This window comes from Triticum dicoccoides, chromosome 5A (genome assembly GCF_002162155.2).
Source record: "Triticum dicoccoides isolate Atlit2015 ecotype Zavitan chromosome 5A, WEW_v2.0, whole genome shotgun sequence".
Taxonomy (NCBI): domain Eukaryota; kingdom Viridiplantae; phylum Streptophyta; class Magnoliopsida; order Poales; family Poaceae; genus Triticum; species Triticum dicoccoides.
This window is the reverse complement of record NC_041388.1, coordinates 584,728,931-584,746,353: the sequence shown is the minus strand read 5'-3', so window position 1 is coordinate 584,746,353 and position 17,423 is coordinate 584,728,931. Positions and strand designations below refer to the sequence as shown.

General features: G+C 49.1%; 1 protein-coding gene across 1 annotated transcript; it reads left to right on the top strand.

The window, feature by feature from the left end:
• Positions 1–5,916: 5,916 nt before the first annotated feature.
• Positions 5,917–6,935, top strand: LOC119297972. The gene has a single exon (XM_037575540.1). The coding sequence runs from the start codon at positions 6,175–6,177 to the stop codon at positions 6,676–6,678; it is 504 nt and encodes a 167-aa protein (XP_037431437.1). The 5' UTR covers positions 5,917–6,174; the 3' UTR covers positions 6,679–6,935.
• The last annotated feature ends 10,488 nt before the right edge of the window (positions 6,936–17,423 follow it).

The window sequence follows — 17,423 nt, the reverse complement described above, 5'->3', positions numbered from 1 at the left end:
AATACCTCAATCGAATGCGAGAGCTCCAAAATTAGGTGGCATAGTGAATTAAAAGAATTGAATGAGAGAACTTGGGTGACTCAATTTTAAATTAAATACCTCAATTGACTAGGAGGCATTAAAAATTAGGGAACATGGGCAATCGATTAGGAGAGCTTCAAAATTAGGAAGCATAGTGAATTAAAAGAATTGAATGACATAACCCCTAGGGAATTGTTGACTTAGGTGGCCCTATTCTAAACTGGAGACCTCAATTGACTGTGAGGTCTTAAAATTTAAGCAACATAGTGTAGTTAATAGATGGACTATTTAATTATGGTATGTAAGATGCTAATGTTGTGTCGGTATCCAATTGTGCACATTAGTAGTTTAAATATGTGTTTCAAATGAATCTGTGTGAAAAATTATGTTCAATTTTTTAAAAGGATCAGATTTTAGGGGATTTGTTAGGCGAGCAAAAGTTATTTCCCTAGAGAAAATTAGAAAGATGTGATAGAAGAGAAACTTTACACTATTAGTTAAGAATTTAGGATTTGTTGGAGACGCCTTTAGTAAGGAGATGCCCTTAGTGATGCTAAGGTTGAGCTGGAAACAACTCGACGAGGCCATGCCATGCAAAACTGTACAAGTGTAGGATCAGATAGAACAATGTGTCACATATTACCTCTCAAATCAAAAGTGTATCGCATATGGAACCCTGATCCATATGCCGATATGCGATCTACTACTAGACGTCAAGACTTTTCCTCCCAAGATGGTGATGGATTGGATGGCCACGAATGCTCACCTGTCCAAGTTGCAGAGCTGAACATGGCATGAATGCTACTATTTCCCCAAGAGATGGACCTGCGCCGAAATGGTTTGAGAAGTACAGTAGCAAACTATGGTCTCCCGGTTTGAGATTTCAACATCTTCCTCGACAAACTGTCGACACGGGATTGCGAAACGGGCAGTGCAACTTGCAGGGTAGCCATCTGCAGCATTGCGGGCTCGTGCAGCTGCGCCCCACGGCCGCAGCAACAACGACCCGAGATATCCACGGCCAAGGAAAGAGAAAAACCACCAATCTACATTCCGGGGTCTCATCAATCATCGTTAACCACAGCGCAACGAAAACGATTCCACATGATAGCGTGAGATAAGATGAGAATAGGCAGTCTGATCGATCTTTGTTAAATCCCGCACATCACCCGCACGCCACGCCGTGAGAGCCAACCGTTTCCATCTGATCCCCATTTTTTCTTTGTTCTTCAACCTCCTCCTCGCCTTGATACCTGACAGAAAACGACATGTTTCATTTCATATATCAACTAGTAAGATGCTCGCGCATTACACGGAACATCAAGATGCATTTTTTTTATATAAAACACCTTCTCTCAATCTTAACTGGCGTTGAGAAGGTTGAGATTGATCTGACAGACTTCAAACAAAGTAAGTGGCAACGGTTTAGTAAAAATGTCAGCAAGTTGATTTTTAAACGAGGTGAACTTGATATGTAATAGCTTCTGTGCAACTCGTTCCCACACAAAATGAAAGTAAACTTCGACATGCTTCGTCCTTGCGCGAAATACTGGGTTGGATGAAAGGTATGAGGCTCCAATATTATCACACCATAGAATTGGAGGTATATCTTGAGGAATACCCAACTCGCGTAGCAAGGATTATACCCAAATGAGTTCAGCAATAGCATTGGCAACAACTTACGTACTACTCCGAGAAACAGTGGCTTGCTTTCGAGAATTCCAGGCGCTCAAGTTTGACCCAAACAACACAACATATCCCGCTTAGATCGTCGATCATCATGACTCCCAGCCAGTCCGCATCAGAAAAGGCAGACAATACTCCAGAGGACGTTGGACGAAGATGCAAAGCAAAAGAGGCAGTGCGATGAACATAACACATAATGCGTTTAACTGGAGACCAATGTGTGTCATAAGGCTCATGAAGATATTGGCAGACATGGTTAACTATGAAAGAAAGATCCGGCCGAGTGATGACAATACTGCGATACTCTGTAGCGCCCTCGGAAGAAAGAAGCACACCAACATCGGTGTAGTAATAGGTTTGCACTTCATCATACCCGCTTGTTGAAGGAGATCCGGAGAATATTTCTTCTAAGTGAGAGAGAGACTAGCAACAATGTGAGTCACTTCTAAGCCCATAAAATAGTGGAGAGGACCAAGATCCTTAACTGCAAAATCATGTCGAGTATTTAAGATTGACATGTTGTCGAAACCTAGTATGATCCTATGTAATGCGTAAAATCGAGAGGTTTGAAGGAAATCGCACGAACTCCAGGGGTGTGTGTCTTCTCATTATATATAACAAGGGGTAATAGATGTACAAGGTATATCCTAATCATATATGATGTGGATGCTAACAGTACTTAGAGCATCCACAGATCGGTGCCCCATATCTGTCTCAAAACGTCCGAGCAAGCTGTTTGGTCAATGTTCGAATGAAAAAACGCCACTCAACCGGGCTCCCACAACCGCTAATAAGACCTCTTTCAATGGACTGTTGACAGTTTGAGATTTCAACATCTTTCTCGACAAACTGTCGACACGGGATCGCGAACGGGCAGTGCAACTTGCAGGGTAGCCATCTGCAGCATTGCGGGCTCGTGGAGCTGCGCCCCACGGCCACGGCAACAACGACCCGAGAGAAGAGATCCACGGGCAAAGAAAGAGGAAAAGAAGCACCGATCTAGTAGGTTCCAGAGCCAGCACCGATCTAGTACGTTCCAGAGTCTCGCCAGTCATGGTCAACCACAGGGCAACGAAAACGATTCCACCGCTTCCATCGTCCGCCTCGCCTTGATACCTGACAGACAGCGACATGCTTCTTTTCATAATGTCAAAATCAGCGAGTTAGCCAGCCATGAGGCATTGGCAAGCGTAGCGTAGGTACGTACCCTGTAACCCTGATGATTCTCGTCGCGGAGGCAAGTTGGATCCGGCACATGACCGAGAATTCGGGTGTCCCTCCGGTGTCGGCACCACGGCACGCCGGGGAGAACAGGCGAGCTGGCCGTAGATTCGGCGTGATCACCCGTCGCCCAACAGAGCGAACCTTTTCTCCCCCGCGCGTCTACACTTCCGCGGTCGCATGCAGTGCATCATGGGTCTGATTAGGGTTTTTAAACAAAACGTAGATGTCGCCGTTGTGTTGGAGCGACAGCACTAAGATAATCCAAGCCGTTTGACTGCAAGCCTGGCGCTGCAGTGCAGAGAAATGTGTTCGGTAGCCCGGTTGAGAGGACTGACGAGACGAGAGCAGAGGTTAATTTGGTGGCAGCTGCGTTCGTTGCACGTGGAATCCTTTTGCGTAGAAAATTCAGGGCTGTTAGTGTAAGTGCATCGCGCGAGCAATCCGGTACCGAGATTAATTTTTGATGTTGATTGCACACACTAACTAACCCAGTTGTCAGAACAGATAAAGAAAGTAGTACACTGTAACAGACTGTGCAGTTATAATACACTGTAATGTTTGCCATCTGTCCAGTCTTGTGACCTGTGATGCATGGATTCAGCCAGGGAGAGTAACGGGTGAAGGGATGAAGAAGATGGTGATCGGTGATGGTTCATGCACCGGGCACTGCTATGAGCTGTAGGACGCGACGTTCACCAGTTCAACGGGCGCGTCCACATAGCGTACGTACGTACGCGGGGCGGGTAGGGCCTGCCTAGACGCCATCGGCTGGGCTCCGGGACCCCGGCTAGGTGCGTGCATCGCTCGGGGGCACGGATGATTGGCGAGTGTCGGAGGATCGGAGGAGGAAATGCTGCGCGATCCGGACGCACGCACGGACGGACGCAACACAAAATCAAACTGTGCGCTGCGCTGTTCGTCCGCCCATTCAAGGGCAGCCAGTGCCAATGATGGCCGGAGCATGGGCTCGCCTGGCGGCAACTTCTCTGTTCTCCAGTTGTACGCACGTACGTCTAGCATGGACAATGCTGCATGTTTTCGAGAGTTTTGGCGCTCTTTTTTCCCGATCTCGATCTGATCGGCCCGTTTCCTTCTGGCTGGCTCCGGAGTCCACGCATGGCGTATGGACGATGGTTTATGGGGCATGGCAAGCACTGCGCGCCCAGCTAAGCTTTGCTGCACTGTACATGCAGGCCATGAAAGCGTGGGAGCGAGAGATCTCAGAGCGATTGCAGGGCGCGGCGGGGCCGGGGCTGACTATGCATGCATGTAGCTGTACAAATCTGACATTGTACAGGCAGAGGAGGACGCTCATGAACTGTAGAGCAATACAAACATGGGTGAAGCGTGCGTACGAATGGCCGCAAGGAATCCTATGCCTAAGTTTAGAAATAACTGATGCTGAGAAAGAAAAAGAGAGAAACGATTTGCAGATCGATCATTTCTCTCTTTCCTTTTTCTCTTGCGGGAACGCTTTACCTCTTTCCATTCTTTTTTTTTTAACATTACCTCTTTCCATTCTTTTTTTTTGAACATTACCTCTTTCCATTCGAAGGACGCGCTATATATAGAGAGAGGGAGATTCTAGTACTTTAATTCCCCCCTCGGTTGTAAAAGTATATAGCGTGTAGATTTTATACTAAACCCTAAACTTCATTTAATTTCACTGTCAAGAATATAAAAATATACTATTAATTTTATCACATAAATATAAAATCGTGATTTTTTTTAGGGCTTCATCTCGTGATATTTATTTGACATTGCATATACTCCCTCCGTTCCTAAATATAAATCTTTTTAGACATTTCACTAGAAACTACATACGGATGTACATAGATATGTTTTAGAGTGTAGATTCACTCATTTTATTTCGTATGTAGTCCATAGTGGAATATTCAAAAAGACTTATATTTAGGAACGGAGAGAGTAGTACATACTCGTAGTATTTTTCAATAAATTTGGTTAAGTCTTATAAATATGGACTTTTCAAAGAAAAACATAATAATATTTTAAAACGAGATATATCGAAAACCCCAGGTTACTACTGTCTATCTTTTGAATATGTGACGTTTCTTAACAAGTCCTGCATTGGCGCCTCATGATAGGCGCGATGTTGGTACTTTGCGCAGGAGATCCAGGAAATCCATATCCAACATGGCGGAGAAAATGGCGCGAAGTTGCCAACTTTGGCGGATCCTCCGCCGATTCTGTGATCCTGCATGCAAGCGGCCCCTCCCCCACTGCAATCATCAACCATCATCTCCTTTTCCCCGTTCCGTTCTTCTTCCTCGCCGTTTCCTCGGCTTCCAAAAGCTCCTATCTAAAATACCCCTAGATCAAAAAACTAAGCGCCTTTGCTTTGCCCAATGATGCGCAGCACACACGATCAAATGATCTCGCCGGCGAAAAAGAAGCATCACACGACACAATGTAGTAGTACCGCTTCACTTCGTGCTTGGGACTTGACATGCAGTGATCCCACTCACTCGCCTTCAGCTCGTGGGATAAAGCAGCGCTCTGCTCCTGTGCACGCCCGTCCTCTGTTTCTCCCGCACGCACACAGTTACTACACAATGTGTTACCACGTCAGCAGCCACTGAACCGTGGGCCGCCGCAGTGCCAACGTGCCATGCATGCGGCACAGCTCCGCACAACGCGACGCCGGTACCAGTAGGTTATATAGACTAGCCACAATGGAAAGTAACATACACTAGCAACATACATATTTTTCTAGACTATGTTATTATCTTTATAGTGGGTAGTAACTCAAGTGTGGTAACATGCAAAGATTTATTTATTATGTTATAGACTTATATTGCATTAGGACATGTGATGTTATAGTAACTAGCTAAATTACTACAACTAGCTCTCTCCTTATTAATTCGTTGTCACATAAGCAAATTTTTTGGGTTGGACCCAATGTTACTAGTAAAGTTACTCGCACTGTGGCTAGTCTGAGGTGGTGTACTCTACCAGACGGGACGTCCCTAGGTACACGTCCGCACAGTGCGCGCATTTACGCGCGCGCCCCGCATGCAAGCTGTCCCCAACAACCTCCAGGTTGGCATCCTCCTCCTCCGCCGCGACACCGCCCGGCGGGTTGTCGCCCCCTATATATACGCTCACGGCTCACTCCTCCCCACAAGACACAACCACCGCCGTGCGCGCGCAGCTCGAGCTCTGCTCCTCCCTTCACCTCGGATTAATAAACTTCGGCGCCGATTTTTACTATAATATTTTACCATGGGCGCGTGCAACTCGTGCGAGGCGACGGCCGTGGCGGCGGTCACGGGGGCCTCCGCGGTGGGCGAGGCCACGGCGGCAAGGGTCGTGCTCGCGGACGGCCAGCTGCAGCGGTTCCCCGGGGGCACCCGGGCGTCGCAGGCCATGAAGGCCGCGGCGGCTCCCGCGGGCGCGTGCTTCCTGTGCAGCGCCGACGGGCTCGAGCTCGGCGGCGCGGTGGCCGCGGTGTTGGGCGACGAGGAGCTGCAGCCCGGGCAGCTCTACTTCGTGCTGCCCGCGGCGATGCGGCGGCGGGCGCTGCAGGCGGAGGAGATGGCCGCGCTCGCGATCCGCGCCAGCGCCGCGCTGGCCGGCGACCACGACGGCCCGCTCGTGTTCCCCGACTCGGCCAGTGGCGCCCCCGCGGCGAGGAGCGGCGCGAAGGGCGGGTCCCGCCGGCGGTCGCGGAGGGCGCCCAGCCTCGGGCGCGACTTCGTGCCGGATCTCGGCGCCATTGCCGAGTAGCCGCTGGCCTGGCCGGCGAGATGGATCGACCGAACCGGACGCGCGGCGGGCGGCGAGGAAAATAACCCGAGTGTAGAGTTACGTGTAAACTAATCCAGTGGAGGGAGATTTGGTTTGACTAATGCTAATCTAGTGTAGTTGGGGGGGAGGCTAAACAAGCTCTGCTTAGCTGTAGCTACTGCCGCACGTTCCAGTGTAGTGCGCATGTTGTACAAGAAAGACGCGTAGGCACATTGCATTGCGTATTTTTTTGATCCTGATCCGTCGAAGGGCCGTCTGAAATCTGGACTGGACGCCATGGTCTCCCGTGTGTGGCTGGCGGGTGGGTCCCACGACGCTTAATGTCCAGCACTGCCGCCAGAATGGGGCGTTCTTCTGACGAAATGACGTGCCGAATGGCCAGATCGATGCTTAGCCATGCGCCCATCGTATTAAAGCCGTTGGTAAATGGAGTGTATTTTGGTACGCCTACGCGTTAATCCGGTCGCTTTTTGCGCCTTTTCTTTAAAAAAAAAGGTCGGTTGCTTTCTGCATTTGCCCCTGGTATTTGTGGTGGTGCCTTGGGAGGGAAGGAGAAGCGCGGGGAGGTAGTGTGGGCTAAGCAAAGGCCATTTCGGTACGAGGAAGACGACAAGGGGGGACCTTTTCTCAGCTTTTCTGTCTAATCCTCTCGCGCGCGACATGGCCGCCTCCCGTCGCTCGCCTACAGCCCGCACCACCGCTGCCTGCCGCCACTCGTTCGTGGCCGTGCGCTCGCCGGCGCAACTTGGCAAAGCAAGATATTCCACGGATGAGCTGACGGCGGCAGCCGAGGACGATGATTCGTTTTCCCGGGGCCGGCTTTATTATCTCGCCATGCACCCGGCGACTGGTCGATGTGCCCGGCGAACAGATTCGTTCGTCCGGATAAGCGCAGTAGAAAGAAGGCCGTACGTCTTTGAGACGTCGCCGGGTCCGGATCCAATGCTATGCTATGCTATCTGAGGCGGATCTGTTACAGGTCCGGCGTCGAGTTTTGTCGGAATAAAATCGCCTCTACGTTGTTCGTCGATGCCAACAGTTTGGATCGGCCTCACGGAGCTGAATATGTTCTTGTACAAAACGCATCGCGCGTACGTATGGATTAGATTAGATAGAGGCGGCCGGCCGGATATACGGGACGGGAGCACAGTTAAAAGTGATAGCCTGATACGACAGTGGTGCGGACCGAGCGATCGGTGGTAGGCAGGCGAGTCATTGTCAGCCGTTGCTTTAGTATATAAAGTACGTAGTTAAAGCAGACTACTTGACGTGCACGCACCGGCCCGTTGGCGGGCTGCCTGGATTTATCTCAACTGGATTTTCATCTCGATCATCGCATTTCTACTGTGCGTGTAGCATTTCGTACGTGGCTCAGCTGGCACGTACGTATTCCTTGAGTGGTGGCTCAGCTGGCACGTACGAAATGCTGCCTCTTGTTAAACATTGTATTATGACGTGTGCGTGAGTATGGTTGTTGTAATATGGTTAGGCTTAGAGATATGATCCTATAGTTTGTTAGATTACTTGGAGATCAATCCTAGCCTAACTAACCCTTGTAATCTCTTGGCCTTGAGCCCTATATTAACACGCACGCGTCCCTGCAGCTTTGTATACGCTTAAGCCTAGTTTTTTACATGGTATACAGAGCCGTTCCCTTCCATCGCATCTAGATGTCTTCGTCGTCCTCCTCCGCCATGGCCGCACCCTCCCTCGCTTCCATCGGCCATACCATCACGAAAAAGCTGAACCGTGAGAATTTCCTTGTCTAGAGGGCGCAGGTACTACCGCATGTTCGCGCGGCGGGCATGATGGGGTTCCTGGACGGTTCCCAGAAGGAACCCGACGCCGAAATCCGCACGGAGAGGGACGTCGCCGGCAAGAAGGAGGTCACCGTCGCCGCCAACCTAGAGCACGCCATCTAGGTTACCCAGGACCAGCAGGTGCTCTCGTTTTTGATCGCTTCCCTTTCTCGCGAAGTGCTCCTGCAGGTCAGCAACTGCACGACGGCCGTCGCCGCCTGGAGCGCTCTTCTCCAGAGCTTCTCCTCGCAATCCCGCGCCCGCATCATCCAGCTCCGCGATCAGACCGGCCACACCAAAAAGGGCGACATGACGGCGGCTGCCTACTTCACCAAGATGAAGGGGCTCGCTGACGAACTTGCAGCCGCCGGGAGGCCTCTGGATGAAGATGTTGTTGTCTCTCACATCATCCAGGGGCTCATGCACGAGCCGGAGTACAGCGGGTTCGTCTCCGCCGTTTCCACGCGCACCATCACCGACCAGCCCATCGGCCTAGGCGAGTTATTCTCGCTGCTGCTTGCTGCTGAGTCACGCATCGCCGCACAGACCTCCGCCTACTCCGCCAACCTTGCTGCAAAAGGCGGAGGCCGTGGCAACTCCAACCAGGGAGGCCCTCGTGGCGGCGGTAACAGCGGCTCCCGTGGCTACAACAACAACAACAACAACAACACGGGCGCCCGCTTCTTCGACAACTACTCTAGTGGTGGCGGCTCTGGCGGAGCGCCTCGCCAGGGTGGTGATCGCGGTGACTGTGGTGACCGCGAGAAGTGTCAAATCTGCAAGAACGAGGGGCATGGTGCGTGGCGCTGCAAGAAGCGCTACGACCGCAACTTCAACAACAATGTGCGTAACCCTGTTGGTGGTGGAGGTGGTGGTGGCGGCGGTGGGAACCGTTCTGCCAACACCGTCCACTCCTATGGAGTTGATAGCAACTGGTATCTCGACTCCGGTGCAACCAACCACGTGACCGATGAGCCGAAGAAGCTTGTTGTTCATGACCGTTACACCGTCTCGGAGCAAATCCACACCGCAAGTGGTCAAGGTATGGACATTGCACATGTCGGTCATTCAGTTCTATCTACTCCTCATGGCTCCTTAGATCTCAAGAACATACTTCACTCTCCGCATGCCGACAAAAGTTTACTTTCTGCCTATCAACTCATCAGAAATAATCATGCTTTTCTTGAGATTTACCCTGAAACCTTTTTTGTTAAGGATCGGGCCACTCGGAGGACCATTCTTCAAAACGAGAGTAGTGGTGGCTTATTTCCTATCTCTGGCCGGTAAGATGCTCCTTCTCAACAAGTTCTAAGTGTGATCAAACCATCTACTTCACGGTGACACAAGCGCTTAGGACATCCTGCATTACCGGTGGTTCAGAAAATTCTTCGAGATTTTAGTCTTCCTGTGTCAAATAAACAAGATCATTTGCTGGTTTGTGATGCTTGCCAGATGGCCAAGAGCCATCAACTTCCCTATCCTAAGTCTTTTAGTGTGTCCAAAGCTCCTTTAGAGCTTATTTTTTCGGATGTATGGGGTCCTGGACCTGTCTTTGTAGGCAGACAAAAATATTATGTGAGCTTTATTGATGATTTTAGCAAGTTTAGTTGGATTTATTTGCTCAAAAATAAGTCTGACGTGTTTGAGAAATTTCATCTCTTTCAACAACATGTTGAACGTCTCTTTGATCGCAAAATTCTTGCTATGCAAACGGATTGGGGGGGTGAGTATCAAAAACTCAATTCCTTTTTTGAACGCATTGGCATCACTCATTACGTCTCATGTCCACATGCTCACCAGCATAATGGACTGCAGAACGGAAGCACCGGCATATTGTGGAAGTTGGTCTGTCCCTTCTTGCCCATGCCTTTATGCCCTTAAAATTTTGGGACGAGGCGTTTCTTACAGCTGTGTATCTTATCAACCGTGTCCCTAGTAGGGTTATCCAAAACCAAACTCCACTTGAACGTCTCTTTGGCAAAAAAAACTGACTATACCTTTCTCCGCATCTTTGGGTGTGCCGTTTGGCCTAAACTGCGTCCTTTCAATAAGCACAAACTTGAATTTAGGTCAAAACAATGTGTCTTCTTGGGGTATAGCAGCCTACACAAGGCATACAAGTGCCTCGATGTAGCCTCTGGTCGTGTCTATATTTCTAGGGACGTCGTCTTTGATGAACATGTGTTTCCTTTCGCCACACTCCATCCCAATGCTGGTGCTCAACTACGCAAAGAGCTCACTCTTTTACCAGTTCATCTTCTGCCATCACCTCGTTTTGATCAAGGGGGAGTAGTAGATGCTGCTGACCACATGTCTATGTCTAATAATACCTTTGATCAAAACCTTGATGCAAGTATGCAGGAAAACGGAGAAGATTTTGGACAAAATTCGCATGATTTTATGCATGCAGAAACGACAGAGGAGGCTGCAGAAGAACCAGACGTCAATCCCGGGGCGAATCGCTCGAGATCCGTGGCGCCAGATGCGTCAGTCGGCGCAGGCGCAAGAGAATCCCCGGCGAGATCCGCGCCGTCTCCTGATTCGGCAGCAGACCAGTCTCGGTCATGCAGCGGGCCCGCGGTCCGTCGCGTCGCCTGACAGCCAGCCTCGGCGGGGCCTGGTGGCCCACTCCCACGCGCGGGTGGTCGGCTCTCGGATGTGGACGAGCGGAGTCCACATCACGCGGGCGGGAACGCGCCCGACAGGATGCTGCAGGCCAGCCCAGGTGCGCCAAGTGGCAGTTCTGGAGAGGCGATCCCGTCTCCCGATCTGGATCCGCTACAGGAGCTCTCTCTGGAATCTTCTCAGGATGATTCCGGTGCAGCCGTGTCGTCTTCTTCAAATCGTCTTCTACAGCAACTTGAACGACCAGCTCCGCCACCTCCTGTGCGCTCCAACACCAGGTCTCAAAGTGGTATTGTTAAACCTAAAATATATAAAGATGGCTGTGTACCTTGGGGCTCGTTTTGTGCAACAGGTGAACCACAAAATTTTGGAGAAGCATTGGGTGAACCTCGTTGGAGGGAGGCAATGGATGAAGAGTATGCTGCTTTAATGAAGAACAAAACTTGGCATCTAGTTCCACCAGTCAGAGGCAGAAATGTAATTGACTACAAGTGGGTCTATAAGGTAAAGAGGAAATCTGATGGCACCATTGACAGATACAAGGCACGTCTGATTGCTAAAGGATTTAAGCAGAGGTACGACATTGACTATGAGGATACATTTAGTCCAGTGGTAAAAGCTGCTACTATTAGATTGATTCTTTCAGTTGCAGTATCTAGAGGTTGGTGCATAAGATAACTAGATGTAAAGAACGCGTTCTTGCATGGTGTTCTGTAAGAGGAAATGTTCATGAGACAACCTCCTGGGTATGAGAATCCAAATGCACCACGTCATATTTGCAAACTTGATAAGGCACTATATGGACTAAAACAAGCACCTAGAGCTTGGTACTCTCGGCTCTCCTCTAAGTTACAATCACTTGGATTTACTCCCTCAAAGGGAGATACCTCATTGTTTTCCTATCACCGACGTGGGATAACCATTTTTATGCTTATTTATGTTGATGATATAGTTGTCACTAGTTCATCATCTAAAGCAGTTGGACGCAGCTTCGGTGCCTTAAAGGCACCTGCCTTTGGGTCACTGACATGTGGGCCAGCCACCTGTTGGACCCACATGTCATAGACACAAAGGTAGGTGCCTTAAGGCACCGAAGCATCGTCCAAAGCAGTTGAAGCTCTTCTTATGGACTTGAGCAAGGAGTTTGCACTTAAGGATCTTGGTAGTCTTCACTTCTTCCTTGGAATTGAGGTAAAGAATGCAAAAGATGGAATTGTGTTGTCACAAGGAAAATATGTGCAGGAAATACTTCAGAGAATGGGCATGAAAGGATGTAAGCCGTCATCTACACCTTTGTCTACCTCTGAGAAAATGTCTCTTCATGATGGAGAGATCCTTGGAGCAGAGAACTCCACCAGGTACAAAAGTATTGTAGGAGCATTACAATATTTGACATTAACTAGACCAGATATCTCATATTCAGTAAATAAAGTATGTCAGTTCTTACATGCTCCTACTACTGCACATTGGAATGCAGTAAAGAGGATACTTAGATATCTTCAAGGGACCTAGAGTCATGGACTGAAAATTGAAAAGTCAGACTCGATGCTTGTAAGTGCTTTTTCAGATGCAGATTAGGCAGGTTGTCCTGATGATAAAAGATCAACAGGAGGCTTTGCAGTGTTTCTTGGCAGTAATTTGGTTTCTTGGAGTGCTCGCAAGCAGCCAACTATATCCAGGTCAAGTACAGAAGCTGAGTACAAGGCCTTCGCTAATGCCACTGCAGAGATTATCTGGGTTCAGAATTTGCTAACAGAGTTGGGTGTTTCTCATCCAAGAGCAGCATCACTTTGGTGTGACAATCTTGGTGCAACCTATTTGTCTGCTAATCCAATCTTCCATGCCACGACGAAGCATATTGAAATTGACTACCACTTTGTTCGAGAAAGAGTGGCTGATAAACTTCTGAATATCAGATTCATACCTACGGGTGATCAGGTGGCGGATGGGTTTACTAAACCTCTCACCTTGCGGCAATTAGAAGCTTTTATGCACAATCTCAACTTAGAAAGTTGTGATTGAGGGGGAGTGTTAAACATTGTATTATGACGTGTGCGTGAGTATGGTTGTTGTAATATGGTTAGGCTTAGAGATATGATCCCATAGTTTGTTAGATTACTTGGAGATCAATCCTAGCCTAAGTAACCCTTGTAATCTCTTGGCCTTGAGCCATATATTAACACGCACGCGTCCCTGCAGCTTTGCATACGCTTAAGCCTAGTTTTTTACACCTCTAGTAGCAATAACGGGGAGTTGCAAGGAACAGATCGGCTGGGCTGGCCATGGAGGAAAAGCGCTAGTTAATGGTAGACCCTGGCTGGACGGGGTGTGTTAAGCTGTGGTTAAGGCAAGGTTAAAGACGACATTTGGTTGGGGTGGCGCTGCTGTGCTGCCCGTATCGGGGAATCAACCGCTGGCACTTGACTTTGACTCGACAATAATCGGGGCTCTAGTACAAACTCGTCTCTTTCTCTCATCTCTGCGGGGACCGACCCCCCGGCCGTCTCCGCGTCCGCATGGCGGGTGAAGGCACGAAAGCTCAGCTCATGTAGTCTAGTAGGTGTGGTGTATCGCCCATGCCGTCGCCGGGTATTCGCGGAACTGCCACTGGTACGTGGCAGAGTGATGCACGCAGTTTTCCTGGTGTTAGGATTAATTAATTAGTTTAATTAATGAAATCTCTATTTTATGGAACTGACATGCGGTTTTCTTTCCGAACAGTCGCGATCCTAATCTATCGGACGCGTCCCTCTATTCTCGCTCTCTGTAACCATCGCGCCTGTGCGATGCGCCTCTTCAGGAGGTATAAATATGTACAACATCATTATCAATGGATTAGCGATCATTACTGTTCATCGCACTGTTTCTTCACACGTTATCAGCACGACTCTCCAGTGAGAGCGACAGGCCACACAAAGGAAACTCGTCGGAGAAGGATTCGGAACGGTGAGGATGCCGTCCATCGCCTCCCTTCTCCTTGGTCTTCTCTGGGAAGAAGGTCGCCGCCACTTCCTTGCCGAGCAGCGCCGCCGGTTCGTCCACCATCGATGGGGGGCACCACCAGCAGTTCCTGGCCTCGGCATTAACCACCACCAGAACTTTGCTGGAGGACGCCGCAATCATGGGGCCGATGGACGACCCCATCGCGCCACGCCGGTGAACCGACGCCTGACCACTCCGGTTGACAACCGCCAGGGTCTAGACCCAGGGCTAGTCGCCGGACAGAGTGCTCCATCGCCGCAGAACGTCGGGATGGGCGTGCCAGAGCCTGCAGTTGCTGCTCCACACCACCACGGTGGTGCCGAGTGCATGGATATGGCCTGTGCCCCGCTCGCTCCAAAGGCACACGTCTGCCATCACCAACACCGGCAGAGGAGGGGTGGGAGATTGTCAACAACGTACCTGCATGAGGCTACAACCCGGCTTCGACTCGTGTCGCCAGCGCCAGGGGCGATGGCCTCGTCTTCATACCGACTCCAGGACGCGCCATGGCCACCACAGGCGCAGTCACCACTGCAGGAGCAAGTGGCAGCGCCGGTCCAGGGCCTGAAGTGGACGCCGCAGGGACAGGAGGGACGCCCGCTGCGGACGATGCTGGCACAAGCAGCAACGCGGGTCCGCCCCACATAGGCGCGAGCTGCCGTCTCCTCTTCAAGCGTTCTATCGCCGCCGTCGACTATCGCCCTACACGTCGTCAGGGTGCCTGGAACCCGGCGTCGCTCGGCCTCGCCAATGGATACCGGAATGGGATGGACATCCCTGACTACACCCCCTCGTCGGACGAGGAGGATTTCGCCCCTTCACCGCCGGCGGCTCGCCGGTGAGCGCGCGTACGGCGCGGCGGCCGGAATAGAGGAGGCTCGCGCCGCCTGGAAAAGGATTGGGGCGGTAGGGGAAACCCTAACCGTCAGCCTCTTTTATGCGATGGTCAAAGCGGTGCCGGGCCTGTTGGGCCGAAAGGCCGAATGGGCTGTGACCTATGCCTCGTTCTGAGCCGGGAAAAGGAAGAAAAAAGGGGAAAAAAGAAAATTACTGTAGCAGTACTGTAGCAATGGGCTCTGCTACTGGTTTGGGTCTCCCTGTATGCGACCTAGGACCATTTTTTCTTTTTTCTTTTTCTGTTTAGTTCTTTGACTAGCAGTTTGAAGTTGTGACTAGCTATTTAGTAATTTGTGTAAATTACTATATTATATTGTTCAGTAATTAGTGTGTATTACTGTATTCTACAAGCACAATGTATGTCAACGTATATGTTCCGGCAATTTGACAATTGCTATATGTTGATCAATATACATGCATTGTTTTATTTACAACACAATTAATTTTCTATGAGAGTAAATTAATAAGCATGATGATTGCATGCAGGATATGGCTGACATATCTAAAAAAGAGTTTGCTGAACTTGCCGTTGATGGTTCTAACTATTTGACATGGGCAATGGATATCAAAATCAATTTGACGGCCAAGGGACTCAATTCCGCTATAACCACACCTGCCCAAGGGACTGCATCCGTAACAGACATAATAAGGTATTCGGCGTTGCACTTCATTCGACATCATCTTCACCCTGACCTAAAGACAGAGTATCTGATGGAGGAGAGCCCTCTGACACTCTGGAACTCCTTAAAGGAGAGATATGATCAACAAAGGGCGGTGATGTTGCTGAAGCACAACAGGAATGGGCACTGGTCCGATTCCAAGACTTTAAGTCTGTAGCTGCATACAATTCTGTTGTTCATAAGATCAACTCCAAGTTGAGATTCTGTAATAGTGCAGTTTCTGATGCTGATCTTATTGAAAAGATGCTTTCTACTTTCCATCCTTCTATGAGGATACTTGCTGAACAGTATCGTCAGCAAAAGTATAAGAAGTATTCTAAGTTGATTTACTCGTCGCTTCAGGCAGAGAAGCATAATGAGCTTCTTGAGAAGAACAATTTGGCTCGTCCAATAGGAACGATGCCTCTGCCCGAATCACACTTCAACTCTAAGAATACTCAAAAGTTCAATGGTTTCAAAAAGAACCGTAGGACATTCAGTGGAAAGTGGAAGCGTAATGAGAAGCAAAATAAGTATGGAGTCCAAAAGGGCAAAGGTCCTTTCAAGAAGAATGAAAGGGCTAGCAACACTGGTTGCTTCAGGTGTGGTTGTAAGGAACACATTGCAAAGAAGTGTGACACTTCAAAGCATTTGGTGGAATTGTACCAACAGTCACTTGGAAAGGGCAATAAGGCTCAGGGGAACTAGTATGAAGCACACTTCACTGGAAATGAAGATGGTACCGCTGCGGTTGATGGTTCTCGAGATGATTCTCTGAACATGGACAACCAGGAGCAAAATCAGCAAGTGGAAGATCCAATACTAGATGTCGATGACATGCTAGTGGAATTTGGTTCTACTGACATATATGGAGACCAGATTTAGTCTCATTTGTCTAAATATTGTAATGATGTTATTAGACATATTACATGTGTTGTAAAATAAGTTATGTCCTTAGGCATAATGTGTTAGCTATGTCGTGTGACATAGGGCTTGTAATAAGTATAAGACATATATAGTTTGTAATGTATGTATTGATTCTATAAGAGTTTGATTATATACTGAACCTTGTTCTTTTACTCTATAGAACTTCAAGGAATAATACAATGGAGGAGGAAATGTGTTTAGTGGATAGTGCATCTACTAACACGATCTTAGGGAGATGAAGTATTTCCAGACACTCAAGAAGAGTAATGGAAGTGTCATGACAATTGCTGGTCGAGACACGGTAATTGTTGGTTCTGGTTAAGCTACAATTACACTCCCTATGGGTACTAAATTGGTAATCCCGGATGCTCTACTGTATCCAGATTCTACTCGTACCTTGCTGAGTTTTAAGGATATCCGCAAAAATGGTTTCCATGTGGAAACTAATGATGAGAGTGGGGCTGAATGCCTACTCATAACTCAGTAAAAGGGATTTCGAAAGGAAGTCCTTGAGAATTTGCCTTCTCTATCTTCTGGGTTGTATTATACATACATTAACACTAGTAGAAAAAGGGTCAAACGTGAAGCACATTAGTGCCGGTTTGATTTTGGTCCGGTACTAATGGTACCATTAGTGCCGGTTCGAACGGATTTGCATTAATGCCGATTCGTGTTGAACCTTTAGTACCGGTTCGTGGCACGAACCGGTACTAAAGGGGTGGTGGCAGGCTGGCGTCAGGCCGGGGCCCCACGATCACCTTTAGTACCGGTTCGTGCCATGAACCGGTACTAAAGGGGTCTGACCTATAGTACCGGTTTGTGACACAAACCGGCA